Source organism: Oncorhynchus gorbuscha, linkage group LG03 (genome assembly GCF_021184085.1).
Source record: "Oncorhynchus gorbuscha isolate QuinsamMale2020 ecotype Even-year linkage group LG03, OgorEven_v1.0, whole genome shotgun sequence".
NCBI lineage: Eukaryota > Metazoa > Chordata > Actinopteri > Salmoniformes > Salmonidae > Oncorhynchus > Oncorhynchus gorbuscha.
Window position 1 is genome coordinate 11,637,155 of NC_060175.1, and position 11,400 is coordinate 11,648,554.

The window sequence follows — 11,400 nt, forward strand, 5'->3', positions numbered from 1 at the left end:
AGGAGACAGCAGAAGTTCAGCTCTATGTTCTCAAGGAGACAGCAGAAGTTCAGCTCTATGTTCTCAAGGAGACAGCAGGAGTTCAGCTCTATGTTCTCAAGGAGACAGCAGGAGTTCAGCTCTATGTTCTCAAGGAGACAGCAGAAGGTCAGCTCTATGTTCTCAAGGAGACAGCAGAAGGTCAGCTCTATGTTCTCAAGGAGACAGCAGGAGTTCAGCTCTATGTTCTCGAGGAGACAGCAGAAGTTCAGCTCTATGTTCTCGAGGAGACAGCAGGAGTTCAGCTCTATGTTCTTGAGGAAACAGCAGAAGTTCAGCTCTATGTTCTCAAGGAGACAGCAGGAGTTCAGCTCTATGTTCTCGAGGAGACAGCAGGAGTTCAGCTCTATGTTCTTGAGGAAACAGCAGAAGTTCAGCTCTATGTTCTCAAGGAGACAGCAGGAGTTCAGCTCTATGTTCTCAAGGAGACAGCAGGAGTTCAGCTCTATGTTCTGAGGAGACAGCAGAAGGTTGAAACCGAAGTGCTCATGCGGTGACGGTGATGCTGAGTTGGGATGTAAAGGGATCTGGGACTAATGGATAGAGTCAGGATGTAGCTGCTGCCTCCTCATCCTTCCTTCTGCTCCTTCCAGTGCTCCAGGCCTGATCATATTCTGCTGCCCTGGGACAGAATGCTGTAAGCTGAGCCCTCTGTCTGTGTGTGTGTGTGTGTGTGTGTGTGTGTGTGTGTGTGTGTGTGTGTGTGTGTGTGTGTGTGTGTGTGTGTGTGTGTGTGTGTGTGTGTGTGTGTGTGTGTGTGTGTGTGTGTGTGTCCAACTAGCCCTGTTGAAGGCACCTTTCTATAGCTCTGCTCTGGACAGGACACCTATCTATTTACTGCAGGGGAAATGAGTGAAGATAATTTGATACAGACCCAGGGCAATGCTTAGAGCAGTGTTTCCCAAACTCAGGCCTGTGGACCCCAAGGGGTGAGCGTGTTTTGTTGTTGCTCTAGCAGTCCACAGCTAATTAAAATAATCAACTAATCATTAAGCTTTGATTATTTGAATCAGCTGTGTAGTGCTATGGCAAAAACCACCACACACACGGACGCAAGCACACACACACACACACACACACACACACACACACACACACACACACACACACACACACACACACACACACACACACACACACACACACACACACACACACACACACACACACACACACACACACACACACTTTCCTTCTCCACCAACACAAAGCTTATGATAATAAAGACTGGAATAATTTTGTCTCATCATCTCTTCTATTGGTTCCAATGACCAGATGACTCCAGATAAATGCTCCCTATTGGTTGTACACACTGACAGGGGAGAGGTGTGTGGATAAATACATGTATTATCTTTGGGGTTTTCTAAGTCTCTCTCCCACTAGGGATTTTAACCGCCAACTCCAGCCTGGTGTTTATTTCACTGATGGTTGTGTTTATCTTCCATTTCCAGGGGCTTTATATGTCCCAGTGGACCTAACCACTCAGCGGAGGGATACATACATCACTGGAGGTGTTGTTAGTCCCAGTAGACCTAACCACTCAGCGGAGGAGGGGTAGTATTATGAAGACATCCCTGACAGGATATGTTGATATACCTTAACACCAATAACACTGCTACCCCTACTTTAAACTCCTCTCTTTATAAATATATGTTTTGTACTACAGTGCTCTGATCCAATTGTGTGTAACAAACAAAAAATGGAGTCAATTATTCAAAATAAAAACACAAGGCTGCACTGGTTCACGCAGGAAATTCCGGCCTCTATTTTCGGCTGGCTGTAAGTAGGCGCAAGTGTCAAAGTCACGTTAGTTTGAAATTTCTTCATGTAAAAACAACCGCACTAGCATTATACAGCCCTTACTCCAGGTTCAGCAATTCTCGATTGTCTCAAGAATTACAAATCCTGTCTCCTCCCCTTCATCTACACTGATTGAAGTGGATTTAACAAGTGACATCAAATTGTATTTGTCACAGAGGCTGTAAGTGTAGACAAGCGAGGCTATAAACAGGGGGGTACCGGTACAGAGTCAATGTGGAGGCTATATACAGGGGGTACCGGTACAGAGTCAATGTGGAGGCTATATACAGGGGGTACCGGTACAGAGTCAATGTGGAGGCTATATACAGGGGTTACCGGTACAGAGTCAATGTGGAGGCTATATACAGGGTGTTACGGTACAGAGTCAATGTGGAGGCTATATACAGGGTGTTACGGTACAGAGTCAATGTGGAGGCTATATACAGGCGGTACCGGTACAGAGTCAATGTGGAGGCTATATACAGGGTGTTATGGTACAGAGTCAATGTGGAGGCTATATACAGGGGGTACCGGTACAGAGTCAATGTGGAGGCTATATACAGGCGGTACCGGTACAGAGTCAATGTGGAGGCTATATACAGGGTGTTACGGTACAGAGTCAATGTGGAGGCTATATACAGGGTGTTACGGTACAGAGTCAATGTGGAGGCTTTATACAAGGGGTACCGGTATAGTCAATGTGGAGGCTATATACAGGGGGTGCCGGTACAGAGTCAATGTGGAGACTATATACAGGGGGTACTGGTATAGTCAATGTGGAGGCTATATACAGGGGGTACCGGTACAGAGTCAATGTGGAGACTATATACAGGGGGGTACCGGTACAGAGTCAATGTGGAGGCTATATACAGGGTGTTACGGTACAGAGTCAATGTGGAGGCTTTATACAAGGGGTACCGGTATAGTCAATGTGGAGGCTATATACAGGGGGTGCCGGTACAGAGTCAATGTGGAGACTATATACAGGGGGTACCGGTACAGAGTCAATGTGGAGGCTATATACAGGGGGTACCGGTACAGAGTCAATGTGGAGACTATATACAGGGGGTACCGGTACAGAGTCAATGTGGAGGCTATATACAGGGTGTACCGGTACAGAGTCAATGTGGAGGCTTTATACAGGGGGTACCGGTACAGAGTCAATGTTGAGGCTATATACAGGGGGTACCGGTACAGAGTCAATGTGGAGGCTATATACATGGGGTACCAGTACAGAGTCAATGTGGAGGCTATATACAGGGGGTACCGGTACAGAGTCCACGTGGAGGTTATATACAGGGTAGTACGGTACAGAGTCAATGTGGAGGCTATATACAGGGGGTACCGGTACAGAGTCAATGTGGAGGCTATATACATGGGGATACCGGTACAGAGTCAATGTGGAGGCTATATACAGGGGGTACCGGTACAGAGTCAACGTGCGGGAGCACCGGTTAGTTGAGGTAATTGAGATAATATGTACATGTAGGTAGAGTTAAAGTGACTATGTATAGATAATAAACACAGAGTAGCAGCAGCGTAAAAGAGGGGTCTGGGTAGTCCTTTGATTAGCTGTTCAGGAGATTAGCTGCTCCAGTACTGCTTGCCGTTCGGTACCAATAAGGCATCCTATGTCGGTCTATGTCATGGACAGAGCATGTGTTCCAAATGTTTTGGTTTATTAAAAAATAGAGTCCTATACAACACAGCATGAATATAGGGAATCGATGCAACTTTACCTTGTGTCTCTGAGAGGAAAAATGGGTCACCATGGATACCGTGATGAAGGTGCAAGCCACCCACTTGAGTGCTTGGCCCTGGACTTTTCTTCCATTTCACACACTTAATGTGAATATGATTCTCTCTGTTCTCCTTCAGCAAAAAATGTATAGTTATTTCTTAGCAAAGCAGTTATCAGGTTATCTTTGGTTCTCAGAAAACAGCTGCCTATATTGTACATTAACTACCCATTAATAACGATTTTTCCAGTTAAAACGAGGCTGGCTGTTTATTCTCTAATATCTGTGATAAGGGTTGAGGTTGTTGGTTTGAAAGTACAGATGATTATCAGTATTTTTTTAAGGATAACAGGACCCAGTCAAGTATAATCTATGTCTACATATTATATTATATAGACAATATGATAAATCTATTCCTATTATCTATGCCTCTAGGAGGTGGATGGGTAAGGGTCAGGGTTAGGGTCAGGGTTAGGGTTAGGGTCAGGGTTAGTGTTAGGGTCAGGGTTAGGGTCAGGGTTAGGGTCAGGGTTAGGGTGTTAGGGTCAGGGTTAGGGTTAGGGTCAGGGTCAGGGTTATTGTTAGGGTCAGGGTTATTGTTAGGGTCAGGGTCAGTGTTATTGTTAGGGTCAGGTTTATTGTTAGGGTCAGGTTAGGGTCAGGTTATTGTTATCAGGGAGGGTTATTGTTAGGGTTCAGGGTTATTGTTAGGGTCAGGGTTATTGTTAGGGTCAGGGTTATTGTTAGGGTCAGGGTCAGTGTTATTGTTAGGGTCAGGTTCATTGTTAGGGTCAGGGTCAGGGTTATTGTTAGGGTCAGGGTCAGGGTTATTGTTAGGGTCAGGGTTATTGTTAGGGTCAGGGTTATTGTTAGGGTTAGGTTTATTGTTAGGGTCAGGGTCAGGGTTATTGTTAGGGTCAGGGTTATTGTTAGGGTTAGGTTTATTGTTAGGGTCAGGGTCAGGGTTATTGTTAGGGTCAGGGTTATTGTTAGGGTCAGGGTTATTGTTAGGGTTAGGTTTATTGTTAGGGTCAGGGTCAGGGTTATTGTTAGGGTTAGGGTCAGGGTCACGGTTATTGTTAGGGTCAGGGTCAGGGTCAGGGTTATTGTTAGGGTCAGGGTCAGGGTCAGGGTTAATGTTAGGGTCAGGGTGTTAGGAAGGAGAAGACTGGTCATGGATTGAGATGTGCTGCAGATGTGATTTCAGGGAATCTTGAAAGCGACTCCAAGAAATGCTGTCAAAACTGTCAACAGGTGATATCGAGGGATTTCAAATAAAGATATCACATTCCTGTCAGGCTGGGTAAAAACAGAACACTGTCATTATTGCCTGATGCATAAACATGATACTGATGAAATTCAGTCATTCGCAGTCAGAGCGATATACTGTGCAAAGGTTATGGTGAAATCAATATGCTGATGTGGCAGAGCATTGTCCACAAATAACAGCCTGCCATTCAGCATGCAAACCATGTTTTATCTAGAGGTAACAGTCAAGGGGACAATGGCAAAGTGCAGTCAAATGCCCAAATATCAATACATCTCTATCCATTTACTTTCACTGACTACGCTACACAATTCCTTTCAATTGCAATAGATTTCCCAGTGTTGCAATATTAAGGGAAAAGTGGAAGCACTGTAATGTGCAAGAAAGGTTCGGAGACAGCAAGATTACATCAGTACACTGTAAACCCCATGAAATGTGTAAGAAAGGTTCGGAGACAGCAAGATTACATCAGTACACTGTAAACCCCATGAAATGTGTAAGAAAGGTTCGGAGACAGCAAGATTACATCAGTACACTGTAAACCCCATGAAATGTGTAAGAAAGGTTCGGAGACAGCTAGATTACATCAGTAGCTAGTAGTAGTAGTAGTCTTGGAAGGCTTCGGCACCACACTCTATCCCTCCAAAGTTATTCTATTATCACTTTTATCACCAGCGGTAATACTAATAATCACTAACCGGCTACTGTTATTATTATTATTATTATTATTATATGCTGTACCTCTCTGAAGGCCTCCGGGCCACACTCTTTCCCTCTGAAGTTGCACTCCAGCAGCATATCTTCTATACGGTGTCTGGTGCGGTTGTGGAACTCATCGAGGCTGAACCTGGATCCCTGGCGGTCAGGCTCAGGGGCCAGGGGCATCCCAGGGGCCATGTTGTCTTCATACCCCAGCAGCTGGCCCATGAACAGCAGGTCACTATAACTGATCTGGGAGCGGCGGAAGTAGTTGTAGTTGCAGAAGGTGACGGCCGGGAAGGTCAAGTTTGGGGCATTTCTCTCGTCCAGCATTGTGACGTGATCGTAGGACAGGTAGTAGACGACACGGTCGAACACCTGGAGGAGGAAAGCAGAGAGAGCTAACAGGAAGACGATGGCCCAGAGGCCCTGACGCACGCTGAACTTCTTGTCTTCTGCGAAGATGTGGTTGGCGCCGTGGAGCGAGCAGCTGTCGAAGAACTCTGCGAGGCTGTCTAACTGGCTGGCGTCGTCTTCATCTTCGTCATACACGTCCAATTCATCACACCCGTCCTCCCGGTAATCCCCCCGACCGCCGCCATCACCGGATTTGATCCCCTTGCGGTAGCGGTCGTCGAAGCCGTCTTTTCCCAGTCCTCTGGGCTCGTCGTCGGCCGAGAAGGAGATGCTGCACATGATGCGGACGGGCATGGTGGCGGCTTGGCTGGGTTGGTCTGGAAGAAACTGGTCTGTAATCAGGCATAGACAAATAGAAGCAGACCAAGTGTGACGATTCAAAATGTTGGGAAAATGTAACGAGAGAGTACTGAAAGTCCAAACAAGAGCCCAAAGTCACGTCCAACTGAATCAGGTAAACTGGTGCTGTGATGGATCTGACTGTTGATGACGCATAGTCAGAAAAAGAAAGGAACACCGAATCACAAGCTCAATCAGCAACTCATGAACTCGCTGTCCCCAAACAAGATTAGAAGTTTCTGTTTTCTTGAAGGAAAGAAGAACACAACGAATGGTAACGATCAGATCAACTGGAGTTCTTATCTTCTCTCATTCTCTCTCATCATACGAGATGCCCTGCCCAGGGTTAGTCCTTCCCTTTATAGTGCAGTTGCACGTCCACAGAGAAGAAGAGGCAGGAGATCAGTTAGCCCATACAGAGGGAGTTCAGAAAGGAGGAGATCAGTGATGGTTCTATGAGGGGAACGACACAGAATACTCCCTGAGAGCCCAGCCACAGGTCACTGTGTCAAGGCAGAGTTACACCATACACTTACAGGAAGCACTGCTGTTTGACGCATAACACACAGAGAGAGAGAGAGGAGAGAGAGAGAGGGATCAGAATCCTAGTACTATTGGATTGGAATAGAATTCCCCATAAAGTTCCAACATTTCCAAAAGAACTCCCAACAAAATTCCAACAATTCTAAAATAATTCCCAATAAAGTTCCAACAATTCTAAAATAATTCCCAATAAAGTTCCAACAATTATAAAAATAACCCCCAATAAAGTTCCAACAATTCTAAAAGAATACCCAATAAAGTTCCAAACAATTCCAAAAGAATTCCAACAAAAAATCCAATAGAAATGTTGCTTAAGACTTTTGGTGAAGTGGTGAAGCGCGTAGAGTGTAAAAACAGCCTGTCCTCGGTTGCAACACTCACTACCGAGTTCCAAACTGCCTTTGGAAGCAATGTCAGCACATTAACAGTTAGTCAGGAGCTTCATGAAATGGGTTTCCATGGCCAAGCAGCCGCACACAAGCCTAAGATCACCATGTGTAATGCCAAGCGTCGGCTGGAGTGGTGTAATTGGACTCTGGAGCAGTGGAAAGGCATTCTCTCAAGTGACGAATCACGCTTGAACAATGAATCTGGGTTTGGCAGATGCCAGGTGAACACTACCCGCCCGAATGCATAGTGCCAACTGTAAAGTTTGGTGGAGAAGGAATAATGGTCTGGGGCTGTTTTTCATAGTTCCAGTGAAGGGAAATCTTAACCCTACAGCATACAAAATGCTTGCGCTTCGCCACAAGCATGCACATGGGAAACTATTTTACATGAAAACCCCTGCAGCATTGCAGTTCTTGACACAAGGCGGTGGCCTGGCAACTACTACCTCGTACAAAGACACTGAAAGAGCTCACTGCACTATTTCTAAGCTTCCGGTCTTAAGTTTGGTTTTCGCGTCTTTTACTTTTGGTTTTTGGCCACCAGTTGAAATACTATGTTTGGTTATGGAAAATATATTTCACAGTGGTCCTTAATGTTTTGAACACTGAGTATATACGGGGCAGCAGGGTAGCCTAGTGGTTAGAGCGTTGGACTAGTAACCGGAAGGTTGCAAGTTCAAACCCCCAAGCTGTACAAATCTGTCGTTCTGCTCTTGAAGAGGCAGTTTAACCCACTGTTCCTAGGCCATCATTGAAAACAATAATTTGTTCTTAACTGACTTGCCTAGTTAAATAAATACAAATATTTTGTGGTGAAGTATTGTTCCCATGAGTGACAGAACACTGAGCCAATCACAAAGCAACTGGAGAACATTACCTGGTTAAATAAAGGTAAAAAATAATAATAATATGGCAAGGTAAACATCCCCTGGATAAAACATATACATTTACAAAGAGAGGAAGATGTAGAAGAAACCAAATGTATTTCCTGGTTCTAGCATTTCACCCCCCATTGGTTTAGACATGATTATTCTGTCCCATGGCTAGGTATTGAGATAAACATGGTTCCCCTATTGCCCTGGAAGAGGTTGTCTTCACTGATATATCTCTTAAACAATTGCTATTTGGAGCAAAATTGATAAACTACAAAATGGCACACATACAAACAATGTCTATTTATTTGCTTTATTTGCTAGTTTTATCCAGCTCGCTAAAAAATGGATCTATGGGCTGTATGCGATTATGGAGAGCGAATGAAATTGTTTCTTTGTCATCTTGCTAGCTAGTGATTTATCCTTCAGCTAGTATCAACAAGAGATGAACAACAATAGCCTCATTACTGCAGCTATCTAGCTAGCTAACACTGACTAGACCATAAAGTAACACACATGGACATGCATTGCCAAACAACGCTGCTGCCACCTTCTGGTTTGGAGTATGTTAACATGGCTGAGCGGCTGACGACTTCCAAGGTCTTTGCTGTGTGAACACAAAAGAGATTGACTGTCAACACTGGTCAGAGGTGCTAAGTACTGTCGGCAGGCACACGTTTGACAATCCTACAGGTGTCTGAGCTATAACTCCTAGCTGTCTGCAAGCCGTCTGGGAGAAAAGCTGATGAACAGAAATCAAACACAATTCATTACCATGTGGATGTGTATGTGGAACACCCATTTCATGAAGCTCCCGACTAACAGTTATTGCGCAGAAGTTGCTTTCAGAGGCAGTTTGGAACCGGTAGTGAGTGTTGCAGCTGAGGACAAACAATGTTTTACTTCAGCACTCGGCAGTCCATTCTGTGAGCTTGTATGGCCTACAACTTTGCGGCTGAGCCATTGTTGTTCCTAGACGGTTCCACTTCACAGTAACAGCACTTAGAGTTGACCCGAGCAGCTGTAGCAGGGCAGAGAGTTGACGAACTGACTTGTTGTCCTATGACGGTGCCACGTTGGAAGTCACTGAGCTCTTCAGCACGGGCCATTCTACTGCCAATTTTTGTCTATGGAGATTGCATGGCTGTGTGCTCGACTTTATACACCTGTCAGCAACGGGTGTGGCTGAAATAGCCGAATGCACTAATTTGAAGGGGTGTCCACATACTTCTGGCCATGTAGTGTATGATATATTCTGGGTTTATGCTGTTTATTCCAATATGAAAAGGAAGCAGCAGGAAAGTGATCCAACGGTATTGATTAGGAACCATTAGATGTCAGGGGATCATTTAAAGAATTACACAGGAGCCAGAGGAAGGGATCATTTAAAGAATTGCACAGGAGCCAGAGGAAGGGATCATTTAAAGAATTACACAGGAGCCAGAGGAAGGGATCATTTAAAGAATTGCACAGGAGCCAGAGGAAGGGATCATTTAAATAATTACACAGGAGCCAGAGGAAGGGATCATTTAAAGAATTGCACAGGAGCCAGAGGAAGGGATCATTTAAAGAATTACACAGGAGCCAGAGGAAGTGATCATTTAAAGAATTACACAGGAGCCAGAGGAAGGGATCATTAAAAAAATTACACAGGAGCCAGAGGAAGGGATCATTTAAAGAATTACACAGGAGCCAGAGGAAGGGATCATTTAAAGAATTACACAGGAGCCAGAGCAAGGAAACTGTAGACTACAAGATGATAGATTGATACACACTTTCATCTTTAAATGTTTAGATTATGCTGGGGAAACATTCTACTTTAAAATGATAGATTATAGAGGGTGTGGTTGGTACACACTTTCTACTGTAAGATATTACAGTATTACAGTGTACACACGTTCTGGGTGTATACTTACTATGTTATAGATTATTACAGTGTATTATTACAGTGTATACTTACTATGTTATAGATTATTACGGTGTATTATTACAGTGTATACTCACTATGTTATAGATTATTACAGTGTATTATTACAGTGTATACTTACTATGTTATAGATTATTACGGTGTATTATTACAGTGTATACTCACTATGTTATAGATTATTACAGTGTATTATTACAGTGTATACTTACTATGTTATAGATTATTACTATGTTATAGGTGTATTATTACAGTGTATACTTACTATGTTATAGATTATTACATTTACATTTAAGTCATTTAGCAGACGCTCTTATCCAGAGCGACTTATATTACGGTGTATTATTACAGTGTATACTTACTATGTTATAGATTATTATGTATTATTACAGTGTATACTTACTATGTTATAGATTATTACGGTGTATTATTACAGTATATACTTACTATGTTATAGATTATTACGGTGTATTATTACAGTATATACTTACTATGTTATAGATTATTACGGTGTATTATTACAGTGTATACTCACTATGTTATAGATTATTACGGTGTATTATTACAGTGTATACTCACTATGTTATAGATTATTACGGTGTATTATTACAGTGTATACTTACTATGTTATAGATTATTACGGGTGCTGTACACACTTTCTACTTCAACCTTATAGCGCATTCAGGATGTGGTAAACTACCTACTTCACAGTAATTAAGGTTTTTACGGTAAAACATTACTTGCCTCCGAGCGTCATAACACGTTACTTTACAGTAATTAAGGTTTTTACGGTAAAACATTACTTGCCTCCGAGCGTCATAAAACGTTACTTTACAGTCATTAAGGTTTGGTTTTTATTTTGAAGCAGCTAATGAGGATCCCCCCATGAAGAAGACAGAAACAGTGTGCTAGCAGGCTACCGGTCAGGGCAGGGCTGTCAGTGTGAAATGCAGCAGACTGGGTCAATATTGGTTGAGTTCCAGCTGGTCAGAGTGACTGGCAGTGTGCTGTGTGACTGTGGCTCGGAATGACTGAACTAAACAGCTTCTCCATGAAGCCAGAGCACTGACAAATATAGTCATAGATTCCACACTATGACTAAGGTCATTATTCCCTCAGCCGTTGTATCAGCGTTCTCTACTCTGACACCAGCGTTCTCTACTCTGACACCAGCGTTCTCTACTCTGACACCAGTGTTCTCTACTCTGACACCAGTGTTCTCTAGTCTGACACCAGTGTTCTCTACTCTGACACCAGCGTTCTCTACTCTGACACCAGCGTTCTCTACTCTGACACCAGCGTTCTCTACTCTGACACCAGCGTTCTCTACTCTGACACCAGCGTTCTCTACTCTGACACCAGCGTTCTCTAC

General features: G+C 43.7%; 1 protein-coding gene across 2 annotated transcripts in view; it reads right to left on the minus strand.

Moving 5' to 3' along the window:
• Positions 1-11,400, minus strand: part of LOC124025817 (acid-sensing ion channel 1) — a 393,661-nt gene that overhangs the window by 114,642 nt on the left and 267,619 nt on the right. Inside the window, exon 1 of one of the 2 annotated variants that reach the window (XM_046339144.1) lies at positions 5,587-6,642. The exons of the other annotated variant lie outside the window; for it this stretch is intronic. Coding sequence (XP_046195100.1) covers positions 5,587-6,255 — 669 coding nt within the window. The 5' untranslated portion in view covers positions 6,256-6,642. Of the gene's footprint in view, positions 1-5,586; positions 6,643-11,400 lie in introns of those variants that run through there. 2 annotated transcript variants of the gene reach the window in all.